The 24,593-nt window shown below is 35.5% G+C and overlaps 1 protein-coding gene across 5 annotated transcripts in view; it reads left to right on the plus strand.

Moving 5' to 3' along the window:
* The first annotated feature begins 7 nt into the window (after nt 1-7).
* Nucleotides 8-24,593, plus strand: part of eml5 (EMAP like 5) — an 81,765-nt gene continuing 57,179 nt past the window's right edge. For 3 of the 5 annotated variants that reach the window (XM_026285533.1, XM_026285537.1, XM_026285536.1), the window contains exon 1: nt 331-527. In XM_026285533.1, the coding sequence (XP_026141318.1) occupies nt 331-527 (197 nt within the window). Of the gene's footprint in view, nt 528-24,593 lie in introns of all 5 variants that reach the window. The other 2 variants (XR_003294128.1, XM_026285535.1) reach the window with 2 other exon arrangements.

Raw genomic sequence — 24,593 nt, forward strand, 5'->3', positions numbered from 1 at the left:
TGTTCTCCGGTTTTGACATGTCACTAGAGCAAAGCCACCCATCCGATCAGAAGTAGAGAGAGTAGGTTCATGCCTCGCACATGTCACAAGTAATCCAAGCCGATTTACAGCGTCTGAACAAAACAAAGCATTTGCCCTAACATTATGCAAGCCGCCTAAAGTTGTGCACTTCACTTGAACTGAGACATGTCGTCGATCCGTTCGTCTTTAGCCGGACGAAGCTGCGCTGAGAGCGGACTGAGCGGATAAACAGGACTGAATGTGACGGCTCGTCGCGTCGGTGAATGAAGAAGCACCAGCCGTTCGCTTCGAAGCAAAACACGACCGAACATGGCTGACAGAACAGCTCCGAACTGTCACCTACGACTCGAGTGGGTCTACGGCTACCGGGGACACCAGTGCCGCAACAACCTGTACTACACCGCCGCCAAGGAGATCGTGTACTTCGTCGCCGGCGTCGGAGTTGTGTACAACACACGGGAACACAAGCAGAAATTTTATTTGGGACATAACGATGACATAATCAGGTAGGGATATTAACATGGATGTTTTAAGGAAATCCTTAAAATATATATAGGCTATATATATATTATTTTGTTTACCAATTGCACGCCAACTGATAGTAGTAGTGAACTCTATGGTTGTAATGCATTCAAGCCAGTGTCAGGCTGGCTAACGTTACTTATATAAGACGTTGCTGTATATTTAATCGTGGTACCATCACAAAGATGCACAAAATCATTTTCCAGAACATGTTCGTTCATCGTTCCTGGCTGGTGGATTGATCTTCAGACCCCTATCCGGAATACTGATTCAATGATACATTTTTTCAAGCGATCGCTTTCATCACTATTTGACTATTTTCTTTAATCCTTCCCTGTCTAGCTTGTACTTATTTGGACAATGCTTGAAACGTGGTATTACGAGCACTTCCTGTCTCTATTTGCCTCTGAATCGCTTGATGTGTTCCCCACTTTGGGATAAAGTCTTCTGCTAAACGAGAGCATGTGAATGTAAGTGGTGTGAGTTGCTCGGCTGAGGCGCTGTCCAGCACGCGCGGCTGCTGAAGGTGATCTCCGTCACTCAGCGGAGCAGCTTACCACACACTGGAGGAGTTTCGTGCATTCTGTTAATGCTATGTTTGTTAGTCTGTGTCCTTATGCTGCAGGCGGACGTTAGCGTCGTGTCTCGCTGTTTTGTGGAAATTAAAAGTAGTTCAACTTTGAAATACGCGTCTGGAGACATCTGCTTTCTCTAGCACCCCTTTGCTCACCGTATGGTTGTTTGTGAACGCAAATCGCATTCTTTGTAAAAGGCCACTTAGACGTCCCCCACAAAAAAAGTGATTGGCTATTTGTAAAGGTGCGGTCACATTTACTGTCGCCGGAGAAGTCAGTCATTTCAGTTGGATTCGGTGAACGGGAAATGTACGGGAATTTACGTAGATTTCGCAACTGGTTGGTCTGTGTTTTTATTTATTTATTTTATTTTTTATTTTATTTTTTGACAGATGTGCGTCATTCATCGCTGTACGTCTGGCAATATATTTTATTTTATTTATTTATTTAAAAAATTTGGCTCACGAAATTTTCGCGAATTTCGGCAGAAATTTCGTGATCGAGCGGTTTGACGAAATTTCGTTAATGTGTGCGCATTTAAAACTTAAGAAATCTCAATACTTTCGAATGCATCTGTTGATTTTTTCCTCAAACATATACATTCCTCATGTACAGTACTGAGCGGTTTGTACAGAAGAGGGTGGAAACACACCTAAAATGAAATGATCCAAAGCTTCCAAGAAGAGTGATAATATTTAGTATAACAGCACTGAAGCCCTTCATATTACTTCCTCACTTGTTTCTGATGGTTTGTTTCTTACTAGTGTTCAGGGAGTATGAAATAGAAAAGCCGGAGTGGATCTTAACCAGTGATTGCAGAACACTTTCAGCTCTGTTACTCCGCTTCACTCATATAACAAATTCTAGCCAGCTTTCACGCTATATAATGACATGATTTCCTATGAATTTTGTATGATGAAAATTAAAAAAAAAAAAAAAAAAAAAAAAAAAATATATATATATATATATATATATATATATATATATATATATATATATATATATATATATATCTCAGGCACCCCTAAACCTTCTCTTAAACATAACCCTCACTGAGGAATAAGCAGATCATATGAAAACTTACTGTACTAATTACAAATTAGTTACCATTTCGAATTTGAAAGGAATATTTATTTAATATAATTTAATTTCTAACTACTAACTAACTTTAATCACTAAAATTATATATATATATATATATATATATATATATAATAAAGAGTAGCAACGTTGTGTAGGGCGATATTACAAAAATCATGTCATTTTATTTCATTTTTTTCAACATTATATGTCAATATTTATTAGGCTGCTGTCACTTAAAGACCTAATGCATTGATCCCTTATACTGACACACATCTGACTTCTTTTGCAACTGTTTACGTTTACAAAAATATGTGAAAGGTAACTGATTTTGAAATGGGTGTCTAAGAAAGTTTTTCAGTGTATATTGTTTGTCTAAGACTAATTCTTACTATGTATTGACACAGAGTATAACCCCAATATCTCACTGCACGACAAGACTTGTTTAGCTTTGTAGTTTAGCTTTAATTCATTAGCTAATATACTATTATCCAATAGCCTTAACAGTTTAATGTCTCTATCTGAGGTCGTGATTTTGATGGATGGTTTTTTTTTTATGCATTTGACATTCATCCAAGGTGTATCTGTCTTAACCTTAACAGTAATTCAGTTATTTAGAGAGAGCTGTATTGATATGCTGGTGAAGGTGCATGTAGCTGACGGTAAAGGCATTATAATTCAGTCACATGATCATCAAGGTTATGGCATCCTACAGGAGTAGGTGTATATGTGTGTGTCTGTGTCTGTGGGTGTGTCTGTCTGTATGTGTTATACGTGTGTGGTGTTTTAGTGAGAGCTGGAGGAGGAGGTGTTCTGCCTCACTGGCGGTCATCTGCCTCAGTTCTCCATTATTAATTAGGTGACAGAGAAACTGACCTTGGTTATCTTGCATTTGTGTGACAGTTCGACTGTTCTGCATGTGCTTATATTTGTACAGCATGTAGCATGATTGAAAAAAATTATAAGCAAATTACAGTGCTCTCAGACATATGAAATTGGTTCAAATACCACATTGTGACCAGTTACATACATTTACTAACCCCCATCCCCCCACCCCCAGTGTATGTCCGCGGTGTGCATTTGTGTGTCAAATGTCTCATAGGGACCTATCCATCTCAGGTTACTTCAGTATTAGGATGCGACCCAATGCTTGACTTTCTGGGAGAGCCATTATATGCCATCATGCATATCAGATGAGTCCATATGTCAACAAAGACCTATTGTTAAGTTATCAGCACAGGTATCTAAATAGTCATAAGTGATTCATATACATACAGCGCCAAATCATTATTTGTACATTCAATACAAGACAGATGGACAAACAGAGTCTAAGAGAAAGATACTCAATAAAGGAGATGGTGTAACATTTAATTGTTATTGTTGCCAAATAACTGTAATTTCTACAATGCCATCACTTACTCTGTTGTAGTGAGGAAAATTAGTAAGGTGGAAAAGTGTGGCAATCCAAAAAGACAATCCAGAAATATAAAACCTTTCCTATAATAGCATGAATAATGTAAAGTAAAAAAAAAAAAACTATATGCATAAAGGAAAAGAAAGCCTATTTTATGATAAATAAATAAAAAAGAAATAGCATTATGGTATTATTTCCATTAGAATTAAGTCCATTCTCCTATTGTTTTACTTTTTAATTTGCTTGCAATGTTTATTGGAACACACATTTCATCAAAATTTAATATTGAAATATTTTTTATATGAAATATAATTTATTTTCTATATTAATTATATTGTGAAATATTTAATTAAAACAATTAATTAATAAAGATTTTGATAAAACTAACAAACATTGATAAGTCAAGAGGATATTCTGAATTATAATGATTACCATATTGTAATGATACTGAGAATCAAATGTGAATCATCCTCTTATATACTGTATAAGATATTAAAAACACCTCAGTTCATGTTTCCAAGTAGAAATATACTTTGTTTATGCCAGATCAAATACAGATATTTCTTGTATTGGCAGATCTGAGTTGTTGTTGACATAGGGTTGGTAGTTGATGGTGGAGTTGTTTGTATCCTCTGTTATTTGCCCTTGAGTAGAAAGCTCAGCGGGAGGTGGAGGATGGAGCCCAGTGCTGAGCTACAGATGTTGAACAGCAGCTTGTGTGTGTGTGTGTGTGTGTGTGTGTGTGTAAGAGAGAGAAAATCAGAGACCCTCTCATACCTAACAGACGTGATGTTGTTGTTTATATCGCACTGTGAGTTGGTCTGCATCAACTCCATTAAGCAAGCTGTGTTATCATGCTGTGCTATGCCCAGAACTGCTGATATATGTCCTCGTTCTTAATAAATATAACGTGACCATAACGTGACAACACTCCCTCAGGTAAGTGCCAACATAAGGCATAAAAAATACTGAACTTTGGGCTGAAACAAGCATTCCTCCAAATTTAGACACAAATTTAAACGTTTAAAGGAACAGTTTAAAAATGATTTACTCATACTTGAGACTGATGTAGTTAACATGCTGAATGTCCTTGCTGTAAGACTGAGAGGTATGACAAAATATACATTTAGCTGAAAATATGAACTGTGCATTGATGGAGATTTTGCTACACTGTGAATTCTGTTATAGGGTGTGTACACCAAAAGCGAAGTGTGTATTTTCATCACGTTTCATCACGTTTTCAAACAATTCTGCTTAAAGTGGACATATTAGATGCATAAACATGCATAAATGAGAAAATAAAGCATGCTTGATAATAAAATCTTACGGTACGTCATATTTACCATTTTGTCCACAGGTGAAATCATTTTTATTTGGAATGCATGTGATCATACATTTTGTATGAAGGTGGAAGATTTCCCCATGCAGATTTTGAATTGGGTTCAGGATGGTCACTTCATTTCGTCGGGTTGACCAACAGAAAGCTGCTTGGAAGCTGAATTTCTCATTGAGTTTCTTTGCTAATGTGACTATACCTTTAAGTGTGATAATCCAAAAAAGTCATCATTTTCTGAACTCAAGTTGACGCTCTTACATGGAATTTAGTTAACTTATTGAATTCAGTTCCCTTTTGCTCTTAAATGGTCAAATAACATGAAAAGTCTTGCAAAATTCCTGTTTTGTCGAATATTCATATAAACATAGTTGGTTTTGTTGACTAAGTGAAAATAGAAATCAAATAGGCGTCAAAAATTGGATTCATGCGTTAGGTCTTAAAGTGACAGCAGCCTAATATATCTTGACATTTTGGTCATATCACCCACCCCTACCTTGCATCTCTTTAAAAATGTCAAAAGGTGTCATTAAATGTCTTTTAATGTCATGCATCAAGCATGTTGATCAATTTAAAGAGACTGTTATTAGCCATTTTTGTCCAGTCCCCATTCAGTTTCATTGCATGGAAAAGAACACCCAGGACCCATCTCCTTTCAAGTTCCTCAAAAGGTTAGTTTGAAATAACATTACTGAGAGTCAGTTGATAGAGAATTAAAATGTTCTACTATTCCTCGCTCTAACACAATGGCTTAAAACATTTATACCATAGCTTTCAAAATAGCGCATTATGATATCTTAGCGCAACCACTTTCGATATACAGTACATGAAGATTTGTCATTTTAGCCTAGAAATGACTGCATGTGAGCATTCATGAGTGCCACAGACAGGTGCATGCTGGTCACGCTCCTGAGGCTGTATGCCCGTAGATGTCTGTTTGTTTACTACAGGTGTTCAAAAAAATAATAGAGGGCTGATAGATACTGGACATGTCGGGCATTGAATGACTGCGAATGACTGAAAATGTCTGGCGATCTGCTGTGTTGTATCCTGTGTTCCATGTGACCACAGATAAGTGAATGTCTTTTAAGTGGATTTCTCTGTTGCAATTTTTTGTGTGCATTCCCCTTTAAAAGGTTTAACAGGAATATTGTGTTTCTGGTAAAAAATGTAGGAGGCTGAATACCGTTAAAGAGGTTCTTCTTTTAAGACGAGGATTAGGTGACTTTAGCAACATTTGCGTGTTGTTTGGTGCAATGCCAACGTTCACGTGTGTTACTGACTGACATGATTGCTTATGGGGGGGTGGACATTGTGTCTCGTTTAAACCACGTGATCTAATCAGATGGAAGCGCTCTCTCTTTCTCTCTCTCTTTCTCTCTCTCTCTCCTGTGCTCCAGTCCATCTGTAAGCCATGTGCACTCACATGCACTCATTTTTAATGTAATCCTTAATCTGCGCTGCCTCCTGATGCTCTTACTCTAATAGTATCAATGAGTCTGACTGTTTGGATGTGTGTATTGGTGTGCAGCTCTGTGTGTTTGTGGTCTGGGTGGTCAGTTTTAGCCCAGATCATGTATGCACCATGCACGGCTCTCAGGCAAGAGTTTGGGTTTGATTGTGATCACTGTGTGTGTGTGTGTGTGCAAAAACTGAAGCTTCAGTTGCCACTGAGATTAAATGCAGGGGTTTTATATCTTCTATATAAGCCCCTCTGGGCACACTCAGCTTGTTAGCTATCTGTCAAAGGCCTTGGTAGCTCTCCACCTAACGTGATTGAACTATTGCTTTGTGGGCTTAGAGAGTAAAACCTCCTTGAGAGACAGAAATCACTGCCCACTGAAATAATGTCAGACAGTTGTGAGTCTCATAAAGTAGGGATGGAAGCAGTGAAATATTGGCGCTTCTGTCATTTGTTTTAAAACGTTATAACAACAGGATGAATCCTTGTTTAATACAATCTATCCTATGGGTTTTTGAGCTAGAGATTTTTTTTTTTTTTTTTTTACATGAGAATTAAAGCAGATATGGTCCTTTCTAGCATGCAGTACATGAAAATGTTTTGATCCATTCAATTCCTAATGGGAAAAATATCTGTATTTTTTATATAATATTGTATTTGAGCTCATAAAAACTAGTATTTGATTGTTTGTTTTTTTATTTACATTTTATTTAAAGTTTAAAGCTAACACTTTATTGTAAGGACCAGTTCTACTTTAATTATATGTAACAATTACATGCATATTACTATCATATTGGCTGTGTATTAGTACTTACACTAATGCCTTATTTTGCATGATCATAAGTCTCTGGGGTATATTTGTAGCAATAGCCCAAAATACATTGTATGGGTCAATATTATTGATTTTTCTTCCAAAAAATCATTAGGATATTAAGTAAAAATCATGTTCCATTAAGATATTTTGTAAATTTCCTACCATAAATATATCAAAACTTAATTTATTGATTGGTAATATGCATTGCTAAGAATTCATATGGACAACTTAAAATATTTAGATTTTTTTGCACCCTCAGATTTTCTAATAGTTGTATCTCTGCCAGATATTGTCCGATCCTCTTATGAAGCTCTTATATATTCAGCTTTCAGAGGGTGTATAAATCTCAATTTTGAAAAATTTACACACTTAAGGTTTTGTGGTCCAAGATCACATATTTTATATATATATATACTTGGGCGAAAACTTGGGCTACAGTAAATGGGGAACCGATTGCTACCCTGTGAAATTTATGACAAAGAACTGCACAGATGCAGATATTATAACAATCTATCGATAAACACACACCTTGTCCTCTGTTTCTCGCTCTGTGCCCCTGCAGTCTACAGATTGCAAAAGAATGCAATAAAAGATGTTGAGGACATTTTAATGTGAAATTTAAAGGGGAGTGAGGTGATTACAAATTCATGTACAGTTTGTGGAGCTAATTGCAACATTTTAGGGGGGCTGAGTAGTCATTTTAGGGCGGCTATAGCCCACGTAAAAATGGCCTAGCAATGCCCATGGTAAGCAGCAAATTAGGAGTTTATTGAAGCAAACGTCATAAAAGTAGTGAGATTTGGCGATTAAAAATACATGTGGTAGTGTATTATTGAGACAGGCATTGTAAAATAATTTTTAAATTGATTGAAAGTGATTGCAAAGACATTTTTAAATATTACAAAAGATATTAAGAAGCACAACTGTTTTTAACAATGATAATTGATTTTACTGTATTTTTTTGTCAAATAATTGCAGCCTTGGTGGGCAGAAGAGTTTTCTTTCAAAAACGTTGAAAGGTTTTATGACCCCAAACTTTTGTATAATGGTGTGTATGTATATATTGTAATATTTCAAGCAAAGCCTAAAACAAATGCTTGTTATATGGCCAGATTATGTTTTTTTATGTAAAATACGAATTCATGTGCTTTGTGTACTGTATGTGTCAGGATGAGCCCACAGCTACATTCATTATGTTTGGGCTTAATAAGCATGCTGCATATATGTTGACAAGATGCATCCATGCGTGTTTGAGCCCATTACAGTGATGCTAATGCTGGGAGACAGGCGTCCTGTTCCTATTGGTTTCACAGTGATCAGCGAGGCTTTCCTCATCCCAGCAATGGACCGCCCCTCTGGCAGGGAATCCCCACCCTGTCTATAGCAGTTCCAGTTAACACTATCACCCTCTCATTCATTATCCAAAAGCGGCTTATCTGACACATCTACACACATCATCAGCCTGACATACAAACACACACTAGCACATGGCAGTGTAAATGTCCTCTCTTTGCAGAGTGCTGTTGGACTGTGAGAGGTGTCTCTTCCTGTGCCTGTTAGCCCATGATCCATTGCAGGAGGTTTTATCATCTAACCATACCATTTCAGTATCTTTACCAGCTGCCTATGTCCTTCTGTGTATTTATATATAATCTAGATTGTATTATAGAGAAGTTGCAATATATTTGCTGTTTATTAAAGGCGCGCACTGTCATTTTTGGTTAAAGGGAAAGTTCACCCAAAAATTAAAATTACCTCATGACTTACTCACCCACAAGCCACCTTAGGTGTATATGACTTCATTCTTTTAGATGAATACAATAAGAGTTATATAGATAACATCCTGGTTCTTTCAAGCTTTATAATGGCAGTTGTTGGGATTTTGAAGCCCAAAAAAGTGCATCCATCCATCATAAAATGTGCTCCACATGGTTCCAGGGGGTTGATAAAAGCCTTCCAAAGTGTATCGATGCGTTTATGTAAGAAAAAAGATACATTTTTACAACTTTATAAACTAGCTTCCGCCAACTTCTGCTAATCGCTTTTCACAGTCAGATATGATTCATTAATAAAATGAATGTAAATGTCTAATAACAGGGTTTACAAAAAAAAAAGCTGATAGTATTCATCTGATCATTTCAGTCAATCAATCAAAATGTATTTATAAAGCACAATGAAATCAGTAGTTGACCACTGTTTTGTATAACCTGGGTAAAAAGACATAAAATTAACAGTTTTGACAACAAATACACTAAAGAGGAGAAAATACTGATAGGTGATTCTTATACTCTAAGGACAATTATAAGGTTTGGAAGAAAGTTAGGTTTTTAACTTAGATTAAAATTTGGATTCTGAAGGAACTAATCGGAGGAACACTAAGAGACTATTCCACAGTTTTGGCCCAACAACTGAAAAAGGCACTTATCACTCCTAACCTTCAGTCTAGATTTAGAAACCATCAATACTCTTTTCTCAGAAGACCTCAACGGTATAGCAGATATATTTGGACTTAAAAGATCACTAAGGGATTCAGGAGCCATTCCACTTAGAGCTTTAAAATCAAACATTAAGATTTTAAACTCAATTCTGTAACAGACCGGCAACCAGTGCAAAGAAAATAATAAGGGGGGAGATATGATCAAATCTGCCGGTGCCAGTCAAAAGTCTGGCAGTCGCATTTTGAACCATCTGGAGTCAATTTATGTTTGATTGCCTTATTCCCATATAAAGGGAATTACAATAATCGAGCTATGAGGAGACAAAAGCATGGATCACTCTCTCGAACTCTTGAAATGAAAAAAAAAAAACCTCTTGGCTTTTGATAGCAATCTTAATTGGAAGAAACTTGATTTGACTACTGAATTTATCTGTATATCGAACTTGAGTGCAGAGTCAAAGGTAACACCCAAATTTCTCACAGACAGTTTTCTGTAGGAGTACAGATCTCCCAATTCACAATCGGGGGCTCCCGAAGGCCCAAGCACAATGGATTCCATTTTCTCTCATTAAGATGTAAAACATATGAGGAGAATCAGGACGTAATATCAGACAAACACTTATTCAGAGATTCCAAGCCTCTTTTATCATTTTTCCTCAAGGGCAGATAGATTTGGGTGTCATCAGCATAAAAATGAAATTACACCCCATGCTTGGTAAGAATGGACCCCAGAGGAAGCATATGCAATGAGAACAGAACAGGAGCCAAAATGGAGCCCTGAGGAACTCCAAAATGCAAGATGGAGCTAGTTGAAGAAAAACCATCAAGATAAACAGAAAATATTCTGTCTTCAAGATAGGATTTAAACCAGTCAAGAGCACAACCTTTAATGCTCATGCATTTTTCAAGGCGTGATATAAGGATTCAATGATCAATGGTATCAAACACAGCACTTAAGTCCCCTGAATCTACAGCTAATAAAATATCATTCAACACTTAAAAGTGCAGTCTCAGTGCTATGATGGTCCCTAAACCCAGATTGAAATAAATTTTTTTTTAGATTTTTTAAGCATGGGTTTTACAATTGCATGCTTAAGGTGTTTTAGAACAGTGGCTGTAAGAAGAGACTTGTTTATTATAGCCAGAATACTTTATACTTGCCCGACAACATCGAAAACCTGGAGCAAGAACTGTGTGGGTATGATGTCTTGTGGACATGTAGTAGGTTTTAACTGCTTAATTTAGAGTAGAAGAACAAAGAGAGGGGACAAACCAATCATAATTTGAAAGTATATTAAGCTGTCGTTTGTCAACTATTTTATCTGCAAAAATACTGAAGAAAGCTATCACATACTGCAGGTGATGCATTTAGACAGACATTACTATTATTATTAGCTATAATATCTGAATTATTTAGACAATAACCAGCTTTAACATATTTTTGAAACCTGACTAATGTCTCACGTAGTATTTCAAAAGATCCTTGTAAGTGATCTTTTTCCCACTTCCGTTCAGCTTTAGGACATGCAAGTTCTTGAGTGGCGCTATTTAACCAGGGTTCAGATTTAAGTTTTTTTTCATTTTTCTCTCAGTGGAGCCACAGAATTTAAAATGTCATTAAAAATTGAGTTTAACAATATGAGATGTTCATCTGACATTTGAGATGTTTGAGGGGTAATCAAGATTATGCATAAGACAAGCCTCCTCAAAAAGCACAGAAAAATCATCACTCGATGAAGAGCTGAAAAATTTAGTCTTCTGTGGTAACCTTTTAGTCTTTAAAATGTCGTTAGGAAGCAAGCAAGTAAACAGAACAGGCATACGATCAGAAACACTTAGTTCAAGGATTTCAAGTTCAGTAATACAAGATATAAAGTATGCTCTTGCTTGAGTAAAATCAAAAGAGTCAATCAAACTAATGAAATCCTTGTCCAGGGGATTTGACTCACAGCAAACATGAATATTAAAATCCACCACGATCAAAAGTCTATCACAATTAAAACAATGTCACCTAAAGCCCTATTCGGACGGGACTAGTTTTACAGGGGGTCGTTAGAGAAATCTGTGTTTCACAGACGTACTTGGTGATTTTAATCCCGTCCGAATCTGCCACGTCTGTGTTTTTCTCACACAACCTCTGTGATAATTCCAGAGCAAATTACCTACCATTTTTCAGCAAACTCAGTGATCCTCTGAGAAAACTAATCCCGTCCGAATGCGAATGTCTGTGATTGCCGGTGATATTTTATTTCACAACGTGTTTCCTTGTGTGTTTTGGCCAACGTGAATTACCGTAGATGCTCTTACCGCGCGGATGTTTGATATATTTGCTTAGCGGCAAATAAATAATAATAATAAAATAATACAAATAATAAAATCAAGAGCATGATCGCGTAAACTGTTAATACTGGCTATTGTAATATCAGCATCAGGTAAGATTACTCACGTTCATTTATGTACTCAGTTACATAATGTTTTAATTACATTTAATAAAAAAAAAAAAAGGAAAACAAGTTAAACTGAAGGAACCACACATTAACATGGTTTTACTATACTAGCTATTTAGTATTTATTGTGTAATATTACTAAGGCAATCATTCTGAATGAATGCAATGCACGCAAACAGAGCGCGTGATCTCTGTGACGCCCAGATGCACAAATCAGACCCTCCCACCTCTGTAATAAACACGGAGATACTAGTCCCGTCCGAATTGGTACATGAAAATCACAGACGTCAGGTGGTAAGAATCGAAACTCAAACGTAGTTTGGAAAACTAGTCCCGTCCAAATAGTGCTTAAGTCCATATTTGGTTTTGGAGGACGATAAACAACAGTGATTGTTAGCTGATGTTCATTTAAATTAAATAAAGGGAATAAAAACTTAAAAATGATTCAGTCTTACAAGCTCTACAACAAAAGCTACTTATAAACTCCGATGTTAGTCCACCACTCCTGCCACAAAGTCTATGGTGGTTAAAAAAAAAAACAGTTTGTGGGTACAAGTTCAGAGAAGGGGCTTGTATCCCCCACATTCAGCCATTCAGCCACATTCAGAAAATGTGGCTGAATTTTTTTTCTTTTTTTATTAATGAGAAAAAATAGCTTAGTGGAGCTTTAAGAAGCAAAGATTAACTGGCCCTGACACACAGCACTTGTAATAAAAAGCCTGAAGTAAAGTTTCATTAATAAATAATATTGAACATTCATTTTCATTTCACATTGAAAATACTCCTAGGGAGAGGAGTCAGTTTTTTTTTAATGTCTCTTAAACTCACCAAAGCTGTAAAAAATCAAATATAAATGACTGCAATTTTAAATAGGCCTAGCTGTTTTCTTTTTGTCTGTTTTTATAAAAATGTAATTTATTTCATTGATGCAAAGCAGAATTTTCAACATCATTACTCAATTCTTCAGTGTCACATGATCCTTCAGAAATCATTCTAATATGCTGATTTGCTGCTCAAGATCAGCAAATTAGCGGTTTTTATTATCCGTGTGCTGCTTAATATTTCGGTCCCAACTATGATACCTATTTTCAGTATTCTTCTGAATAGAAAGTTTAAAAGAACAGCATTTATTTGAAAAAAAAATGTTATGTAATATTTTATAAGTCTATCAATTTAAATCTGACATTTTTAATAAACGTAAAAGTTTCATCAAATCAATGCAGCCTTGTTTAATAAATATTAAAAATCTCCAAAAGTCCAAATATCTAAACAGTAGTGTGTATACATGTTATATTCTGTATACATGATATACTGCTGTCTGCGGTGTAGTTACGACTGACATTCTTTTAAACTACGGTAAATGCTAAATGTATTGTAGCATAAATAATATATTGTTTGTTATAAAATGGAAAGTACAGACTTCTAACCAGTGGCCGAGCTAGAATTTTAGGTAACACTTTACACCTGTTAGTTGCTTATTAGCATGCATATTACTAGAATATTAGCCATGTATTAGTGTTAATTAACAACATATTAATGCCTTATTCTTAATTACCTTATTCTACATCCCTAATCCTTCCCAAAACCCAAACTTAACAACTACCTTACTAATTATCAATTAACAGTAAAGTGAGAATGTATTTAGAGAAATGTCTTAGTTAATAGTTAACAAGTGTTACCTATTCTAAAGTGTTAGCGAGTTGGATATATGGGGTGGCCAAAGTTAAATCATGGGTCCATAGACCATGACAGAATATCAATGTATACCTCCAACTTGGCATAAATAAAACACAAATAAATAGTGCGATTACTGATTACTTCACATTACCCCACATTAGTTAAACTTAATAATAATAATTCCTCACATTAATATAGCTCTTTTCTGGGCGCTCAAAGTGCTTTACATGGAAAGGGAGTCTCTCCTCAACCACCGATAGTTTATTGGTGGATAGGTGCCAATCAAAATATGGGGATGATTAGGAGGCCACGATGATGCACAGAGGTCAATGGGCAAATTTAGCCAGGATTACACTCCTACTCTTTTTCGACAGACATACTACTGCTTCTAAATGAATAAACTTAATTTAAACAACATGCAGCTTCAAAGATATTAGAAAGAAATGTATATTCCATAATATGCGGTAATTTCACATAATAGAGAAACTTACTGTAAGTGCAGCTACTAACCCTATTCAAAACAAAAACAATGGAAAGCTTTTATCTGCAAATTTTATTTTTGCTGTTCATTTAAAAGAAAATGTCTGGAATTTGTCTGATCAATAATTGTCTCGTCGACGTGAATATTTATAGAACCATTATGCTATTTTTAAAGCTTTACAAGAAAAATGAGTCCAATTCATAAGAGGCTCTTTGGAAATCACAGAGCTTGACTGCAAACGCTTCCTCTGCCATCTTCAGACTACCGTCAAGTGGAACTGAGCTTTTGTAAAAGCCATGGGGGGGTTAAACAGCAGAAAAACGCTGGGAAGCATGGCCCAGAAATTCAACAAATGCGGCCCTTCAAAGGTGGATCAGTCTGTATACACGTGGTCTGTCTTCATTGGATTACATTTCTAATGTCTGATCCTATTGCAGCCCATTTTTGTCTCTTAATTTTTTATAGCAGCCCAGAGTTATTTTGCATTAGGAGAGATTAAACGACAGGCTATATCAGTCCAGTCATATGACACAACCGAGGTAAACCAAGGTGACTTAACATTTTTCAGCTAACAGTTATTTTGCTTCGTCCAACACCATTTGCATTTGTGACATCTGCATTGTATCTGGCACACCTGGACATTTGGGTGTCTTTGCAGACAGGTGCTGAGCATGAGGTGTTGGTTGTCGGGATTTAGCTTGCTCTGTAGAAGCCAAGGCAAGCAAGATAAATACTGACTTTTGGAAATGTGCTAATCCTTTCCTTCCTGGTAATCCACAACAAGGGCAAGCAAGGTGACGACTGCAGTGGCTGCTCTGACCTGATTTGGACACCATCCAGAATATGTGTGTGCAGGCGGCACGGATATGACACAATGAATCCACATGTGACGGGCCATTCTGTTACCCAGTCTTATTTTCTTTATATACTACTAATTTCTCATTAATATTTTGAAAACAACATTTACTTTTATATTTCCAGTGATGTTTTATAGGTTATTGTCATTTTTAGTCATTTATTGTTTAATTGTGCTTTTGTCTTTATTCTTTCTTTCTTTCTTTCTTTCTTTCTTTCTTTCTTTCTTTCTTTTTTCTTTCTTTCATGCCCCCTTTAATAAACCAAAAGTTTTTAGTAGCTTTAGTTTTACTTAACAATAATAAATCTGCTCTCTGTCTCAGACCTGTGGTCAAGGTCAAATAAAAATGTAGCTGATTTGAAGGCAAAAACAGAAAATACAAAAAATACAACTGATTAAAAATTCACACAGCATTTCAGCAGGGTCAAGTCATTTGACACAAACAAAAATGTCTCTGAGGGATGGAAGTTCAGTCTGTTTTGTCAGTGTTTTGCCAACTGAATAATCAACATCCACAGCAGTAGATGGACTCCATTTTTATAGCTTACTGTCTTGTTTTCATTCGTGTCAAATTTAACACTGCTTCTACTTTGACTGAAGTCAATATAATGTCTTATATTCGAGTATTTGACTTATATAAAAATATATTAGGCTTCCTCTTAAATGACTGTTGACCTTTTCTGGTTGGTTGATTGACTCAATCTCCGAGCTGAACTGAGATGTTTTGTCTTTCCACAGACTTTGTGAATTGATTTAATGAGTGCAGTTTCTTTCCTACATATTTCATATTAAAGCAGGTAGTTTGGACAGAACATTTTTTTGAACAGTCAGTAGTCATTATGTTTATGTGGCAAAACCACATTTGATAGCTTACACCATGAATTAAAGCAATGAAGACACTTGACACTTAATAATAAATGTCATGAATAAATTTCAGCCGCTTTGCAGTCAATTGATTGAGGAAATAATAAAGTTAGACACTATTGAAACCATGATTTGCTGCTTGCTATAGCTAGTCATTGCAGACGTCTGTAATGCCTGGAGAAAGCTATTTATTCCCAATCATCTCAATGGCAGTTTCTTGGCTGGCGCATATGTTGTAACTTCTTGATGACAAATTATTTTATTTTAAAGAATCTGCTCTTCCGAGTTATTCAAACAATCTGAGTTTATGTGTTTATGTATTATTTGACCGTTAACAGTCAAATATCTTGTTAAATGTGAAGTTATTCATTTTATATTAAATATAATTTTTTTCACAGATTTTTTCCTGTCAGAATTGGACTTTATAGCTTACAATTAATATTTTATAACTTGTAAGTTATAATGTCATAATTGCTAGATATGAATTTGCAATTGCAATGAAAAGGCCAGAATTTTTATCTCACAGTTGTGACTTTTAAACTCGCAAGTATGACTTTATATCTTGCAGTTCTGACTTTTTTTCTCGCAATCTCGCAGATATGAGTTTATATATTGCAGTTCTGATCTTTTTTTCTGATATCTCACAATCTCGCATTTATGATTTTATATCTTGCAATTCTGACTATTTTCCTCGCAGTCTCACATTTATGAGTTTATATCTTGCAATTCCGACTTTTTTTCTCCCAATTTAGCAGTTATAAGTTTATATCTCGCAATTCTGACTTTCTGCACGCAATTTCGCAGTTAAGAGTTTATTTCTCGCAATTCTGTCTTTTTTTTTTCGCAGTCTTGCATTTATGAGTTTATATCTTATAATTCTTATTTTTTTCCTCACAATCTTGCGGCTATAAGTTTATATCTCGCAATTCTGACTATTTTCTCGCAGTCTCGCTGTTATGAGTTTTTATCTCACAATTCCATCTTTTTTCCTTGCAGTTTCGCAATTATGAGTTTATATCTCACAAATCTGACTTTTTTTCCCACAGTCTCACAGCTATGAGCTTATATCTCACAATTCTGACTATTTTCTCGCAGTCTCGCAGTTATGAGTTTTTATCTCACAATTCTGACTTTTTTCCTCGCAGTTATGAGTTTATATCTCTCAATTCTGATTTTTCTGCAAATGTGAGTTTATATCTCACAATTAAGATACAAGATTCTGTAGTAATTTGTGATTATTTTGGTGACCATTAGGGTTATTACTAACCCTAATCTATTGATTCTTTATCTGTGGCACTGCAAAGCAGTTCGTGGCTGAATAGCAGTTCAGGAAAGCTGGTTTGTTACTTCTGCTGCTTCATTAACAACTCCGGTCTATTAAACAGACTTTGTATGTGAGCTGATCTCTGTCAGGTGGCACTGCAGACTCCAGCTGTCCAACTTTACATTTCACTTCCCACTCGTCCTCTTGTTACCATGACAAGCTTCTGTTTCTCACCCTGAAGCTTTCTGCCGTTAGTTAGCGTGTCTCTACTGCAGCTAAACGCTTCCACCCACCTGCCCACTCGAGCAGTCATCCAAGAAGTCTTCCTTTAGCGAGAGACTCTGTCCAGCAGCGCTGCAGTCCTGCACTGTTGGCCTGTCCACCCACTAAGGGCCTCCACTGGACCCATTAGCTAATAGGCTGGGGTGAAGGTGGGCTGTACATCACAGGAACGGCACAGTGACAGCATTCCACTTACTAAATGAGCTCATTAGCTGATAGAAAGGTAATGCTGGAGAAAAAGGAAAGAGGGAGAGCTAGATCTTTAGAGAGACACAAGAAAAGAGATTTTGATGGTTTGTTGGACGTAGCTAATAAATTGAAGAGGTTATCTGAGGGCATTTTTATATCTATGACTTATATCTTGATCATTGAGAGACAGATTTAATATTAAGTCATTAGGAACGATTTACATGTCATATCATATCACATTTTTTTTCACCAACTAAACATGTGATCACATTAACCATTATTTTCCAGACAAAGCTTAGTCAGTTCAATAGGGATCTGCACATGTAAGTGTATGGGGGAAAAATATTCCCAAGAGACAATTTTTTTTTTTTTTGCTTAATATTTCAGTGAAATATTGGTTTGGTTTTGGTTAGGTTAATTTAGTCAGAATTTACCCGTACTAATAATTATTATAGTAAATACATGTGCAACAAGGACACTGTAAAATAAAGTATTACCCTGTGATGGAGAGACTTTGAGAATGTCTGTCATCACGGGTTTCACTGTTAATCTTGGTGCAAATGTTTTGGTTTATTTGCTCTTTTTAAATGTCTTATTAATTGTATTTATTTACTTAAACTCTTTCTAAATCTTGTGTATATCATAAGAATCAAAACCTTTTGAGAGTTTTTATTAAAAAAACGGTATGTTCCAATTTGGAAAGAGCGGGAAAAAATGTGTATTAAAGATGGCCGCCACTAGAAGATAGAGAGCTTGGACAAGATTGTTTTGCTGTGTAGCAAGGGAAACTCCAGCCTCAATGTTGTCGAGGGGAGTTGGTACTGTGTTTAGTACTTGCAGTTCTAGTTTTAGACTGTTTTTGTTACAATCTTTGTTTTAAGCTCTTATACCTATTTATTTGCACACATGGTTAAATAAACAATGTACATATATTTGCAAAGCAACCTATTTCATTTTAGTTTAGCTTGATGTACTAAAATAAACTAAAAGTAAAACACAATAAAATAAATGAAATAAATTTAGACTGACAAAGGCAACTAATAAAAATACTTATAAAACCAACTTTAATTGAAAATCAAATGAAAAACAAACAAAATATTTCTAAATATTTGTGAAATCACAATAACTCACTAACACTAAAATCACTTTTAATCCTTTGCGGGCAGGAGTTTCTCCCTTCTTTAATATCATGTTTTACTCAAATGTCACATGATAAACTAAAAGGCATTTATTAAGCAAATTGACAGCTTGTTATTTTTACATTTGCAAAAAGCCAAAGCTTCAGAATTTCGCATCGTTCATTAAACATTCAGATGTTTGAGCACAAATTGGCAGGCCATCGTCTGATAAAATACTACAGAGAGTAAATTCGTCTGAGCCCAGGTAGTGTGTGGGTTTATGGCATCTGATCATATCAAATCAAAGCAGAAAATGTTATATGCACAAGTGACTTTATCTAGTCACTGAGGAACGTGCTTAAATTAGTGCAATTTGTATCTGACATTGAGCAAATACTTCTTGTTAAGTAATTCACATGACTTTGATGTATGAGTTTACTAATACCATCTGAAGCACTATATTCAAGTTTAACACACTGTTACTACTAACCCACTAGATTTGACCCATCTGTCTCCTGGGCGGGACTGAATGAGAAATCTGGAGTTAATCCCTCCATCTTCCTGCTAATGAGACAGGCTGGGGGCAAACACATACTTACTAAGCGGTCGTGAAGGCTAAACAGACCCTCGCTGTAATCCACGGGCTTGAGCTGACCCTGTCTGTATGTTTAGAAACCGACTCAAGACTGACGACACCAGAAAAGAAAAGAATGAGTATGAATATGCGTATGTTTGTATTTATGCTGGAAACTTGCGTATGAGAATTATAAGCTAGAGATTATGGTTTATAAAGTTCTTATTTCATTATTTTTCTAATATTTCTTCTAATATATCGTGTACATATATAAACTTTGCATTCAAATCCCCCAGTTTCTCTCAAATATTTCTCCATTACTCCTTAGCACCACTTTGCAGCGCCCAGACATGTGACAAGTTTGCGCCGTTGCCAAATATGCATAATTCCTTCAGTGAAGTAGAATGCAGAAAATGGATGGAAATGCATGACCCTATTAGCAGACACAGTCTTAGTGAATTTCTCTTCCAGAGTGAGGCAGAGAGTGTGAAGTATTTATCTCACTGTAAGAAATCTGAAGGATTTTTAAGCCCCTCTGGGTGTGTGGGTTTCTTCTGGTCAATTATGAATACAAATTGCATGAATTATTTATATCTCTGACGTATTAAATCATTTTTCAGTCATATTGAGAGAAAGCTTGTGCTCTATTTTCAGTTATGTGAGATTATGTAATCCACAGAGAGAGGCGACTGACTCCAGGGTTCGTTCACTGCAGGGAAGAGCAGGAAGCACCACTGATTTGTGTAAACAAAACGTTGTGGTGCAAAAATGTTGTTTTGATATTGATTATCTGATAAAATGATCAGTTATATTATTAGAATGATTTAATTTCATGTTTAATCTCTCATTTTATCACTGGATTTTGTTCAGTTGATACCGGTTTGATTGGCTGAGACATTGATGGTCTGTAAATAGGAAAGAGTGCTGCAGCATATTAGGGAGAAAGAAATAGCAGTCTTTGTCAGTATATTTTGTTAATGGAAATAATGTTGAAATAAAATATAATTATTAGAAGAAAAACCTAAGAAACACATGACATGCAGTACAAAAAAATCAATTGTATGCACTATTTAATAATTTATTCCCTCATTTTACTAAACTGGCACAGGATAGTACTAAACCGTGGCCAAGTTTTAGTTGAATCAAGTAAAATGAAGGAACAAATTATGATGTTGTGCTCGCGCTTTACTATTTATTTCCTGCATGGCTCCGTAAACTTAAAATTAAAACTTAATAAAACTTAAAGTTTGTCTTGGAACTTAATCGAAATAAAGTATGGTCAAGCTAAGAAATAAAAAATACATTTATTAAAAAATAATATATATTTTTAATATATATTTATAAAAATAATTAAATTGACAAAACACTTACTATGTGGGGAAACAAATAAAATAAAACATTTATTAAAAATAATAACATGAAAATAAAGAAGTTTATTAATATTCAAGATACAAATAAATTATGTAATATTATATAAATAATACAAAAATAAAATTATTTTGAATGTTACAGTAATTTATTTTAATTCATTAAAATGAAGTTAGCATTTAAAATAAGTCATGAAATAATGTAAATATTATAAAAAATGTAAAAACGACTACAAAAATCATGAGAATATTTTTTTTATATTAATCATATGACAGTGGTAATATTTGTATTGGTCTTTTCAAAGTTTGCCCTGAAACCTGCTCAAGCTCTTGTACCTGTGGTTGAGAATTGCTGGTGTAGATAGAGGTATAAGAGAAAAGAGAATCTGGGAGCAAGAGAGGCAGATTAAGAGAGACAGACGAGGCAGACACACAGCGATGTTCATGAGCGGTACAGCTCCCTCAGGGCTTTAATGTAGTCACTCCTCCTCACTGCCAAGCAGAATCACCCTGGCAGGCTTTAAAAGCTTCATCTGAAGGCTCAGACTGTGGGAGCTGGAAACTCTTGCTGAAAATAAACACACACACACACACACAGCATCAAGAGCAGGAGAGACAGGCACCAGAACTCCCTCAAGAACAGGGAGACATTCTGACAGATAGTCAATGTTAAACTGTTGGTGAAATTGTGTCTCTTGGACAGTTCAAAGGCCTAGATGAGCGTGGCTTCAAACTCCACATACAAGTTCCTTACATAGTTTATCAAAAACAGCCTGATTTCAACATTTCATCCACCTCAACTCACCCCTTTGCTCTTCAAAGTTTGAAACAGTGTCGAAGAGAAGCTAAAAGTAGCTATATTAACTCATGGTGTTTTCATAATGGTGTCGCTTTTCCAGTAATGAGCTATGATTTCCAACAAGGAGTAGTGTAGAATGACAAAACGCTATGTTGCTACATTTTTGACATTTTGTATTGCACATGCAGACAAGTAATCTGATTAGCCTATTAGACAAAACATGTGTTAATAAACAGCATTCTGCCATCTCTAGCTAAATAATAGAAATTAATATTGTATTCTGACCACTTCAATTTTTTTAGTTTTATCGAAAACTACGTCTAGATAATATTCAGTTGATTTATGAAAAAAATCCATTAAATTGTTTCCATCAACACCTCTAAAGCTTGCACAGCCATATTCGCACTTCCTGGATCATCATTTTACTCCATAACATTATGCAGTTTTCATTTATATGCTGTCTATTGCTGATGATCGCAGTATTTTTAATATGCATCTGTTTACATGAGAGATCGCTCGTTTCTCCGTCCTGTTCACGTGTGTTTTTGTTCAGAAGGTTTTGTACTCGTTCAGAAGATGTGTAATAGCACCCCCGAGTGTATAACAGTGAAAACACGGAAAGCCATAAAAGCTCGTCAATGGCAGGGAAGCGTTGTCTTCTAAAGACAAGATAACTCGTCAAAGGCGGGGAAAGAGTGAAGTTATAAGTAATGAATTAATAATTAAAGTCATTTTAAATAATACATTAGTATAACATGTTGAATTTATATATTTGAAATTTCAAAACTTTTTGTTTTGTTTTGTTTTTTATATTTTGTCAGAGACTGTGACAAAAAAGATTATTCTTTTCTTTGACTCACTTTCAAACATCCTCTCTAATATTGTTGAAAAAAATCTGGTTCTTTCAGTTACAGGCCATTAACACACACACACACACACACACAAAGGTGACACGGGCTGTTGGTCTAGTTATGCATTTTTTTTTAAAAAGCACTATGTTTTTGAATGCTGTGTGATTTATGATTTCTTGAACTGAACGTGATGCATCTGGTGTGCGATAGCTTCGAGTTATCCTAGCCACGCTTCCTCCCTGTGCTTCTTATCCAGTGTGCAACGGTTTTTCTGCTGATTATAAATATGGAAAATAGAGTATGTGTGCATGAAGGAGAAAGTGTAGTAAAGCTGGACAGATGTTACGCAACATTTGGACCCCTCTGGGATTTCCTAGGGCATGTGAAGGCAAGCCTGAATGAATTTGGTGGACTAGTGTGATGGTGAGAGAGAAAACTGCTCCATGAACCGCGATGACCTGATTTTTCCACCTCATGTCCATGCCATTTCTGCACCGGGGCATTATGGATAATACTACATGTTGGGGGATAAAAATATAAGCTTATTACAAAAATATAGAAGGGAAAAAATGAAGTAATATATACATCAAAAACATACAGAACATGCTGTGTTGGCAGCGTTATCTGAGCCACAGTTTCATGAGTCTTAGGTTGCAGAAGATAGTGTGTTCTTCAGATGATCTCTTCACAAGTCTCTGATAGCTAAAAGCCCTTCTCTCACTTTCACTGCTGGCTGTGGGAAATGATAATCAGTGATAGCTCGTCTTACTACTATAGGTCTCTTGAAAGATTTTTTATCAGTTATCTGTATAAACCAAGGCTGGATTTCGAACAGGACAATCATCCAATATTGAATAATCTATTTCTGGAAAGTTTGATGGCAGAATGGCCAAAATTTGGCCAGTGCATTGCAAATGTGCTTTCACATTGTAAATACATGATATGTTCATGTGTTTCCTCAGAATAACAAACCTCAATACTCATGGAGTAACAGCATTACCCACAGACACCTATGCCATAATTCCAGATGTGTTATTAATAAAAAGATAGTTCACCCAAAAATTGTCATTAATTACTCACTTTCATGTCGTTCCAAACCTGTAATACCTTCATTAATCTTCAAAACATAAATTAAGATATTTTTGATCAAAAACAATAGCTTTCTGACCATCCATAGACAGCAACGCAACTGTCAAAGTAGTAAGGCCAACAGTATGTATACCTTTGTTATATCATGTCTTATACGGTCTCAATTATCGCAATATTGTTATATAACAATTAATAATTGTTAATTTTATGGAGCTACCAGAATATTTTTTTGCATGCAAAGTTAACAAAAATAACTTTATTTGACAATTTCTTCACTCCTGCGTCAGTTGAAGCTAAACTTAAAATTGACGACAGTTTATGCTAATGTGTGCTATAGTGCCCCTTGTGGCAAATCGAGAGAATGCACTGTGTACTTCAGAATGACTTGAGAATACATATATTGTGCTTATTTTATTTGTATTAATGTTTTTAACAATATCATTATTGTGAAAAAAAAATACTTAAAGGGATAGTTCATCCAGAAATCCCTCAATTGAAACCAATAAGATTTCATCTTCAGAACACAAATGACAATATGTTTTTAAATGAAATATTTCTCTCCCTCCATTGACAGTCTAAACAACTGCCTCTTTGATGCTTCAAAACATTTATAAACTGATCATTAAACTGATTCTTATGAATAGAGCTTAATCATTTTATATGACATTTAGTAAATGATGAACACTTGGCCACTTCATGCATTTTCTTTGAACGGATAGCTATCCAATCTTGAAATGATTAAAGGGGGGGTGAAATGCTCGTTTTCACTCAATATCCTGTTAATCTTGAGTACCTATAGAGTAGTACTGCATCCTTCATAACTCCAAAAAGTCTTTATTTTTATTATATTTATAAGAGAAAGATAGTCTGTACCGATTTTTCCCGGAAAAACACGAGCGCCTAGAGGCGTGACGTGTGGGCGGAGCTAAAGAATCACGAGCGCCAGTAGGCTTTTGAGTTGAGAGCATGTGGAAGCTGTGACACAGATCCAGAGGCTGAAATTTAACAAGAGCAGCATCAGCAAAGGCGGTATGCTATGTGGTATGTACTGAAACTGTATATATTTGCTTAGCGGTT

The sequence above is a fragment of the Carassius auratus genome, chromosome 17, assembly GCF_003368295.1.
Source record: "Carassius auratus strain Wakin chromosome 17, ASM336829v1, whole genome shotgun sequence".
Taxonomy (NCBI): Eukaryota; Metazoa; Chordata; class Actinopteri; order Cypriniformes; family Cyprinidae; genus Carassius; species Carassius auratus.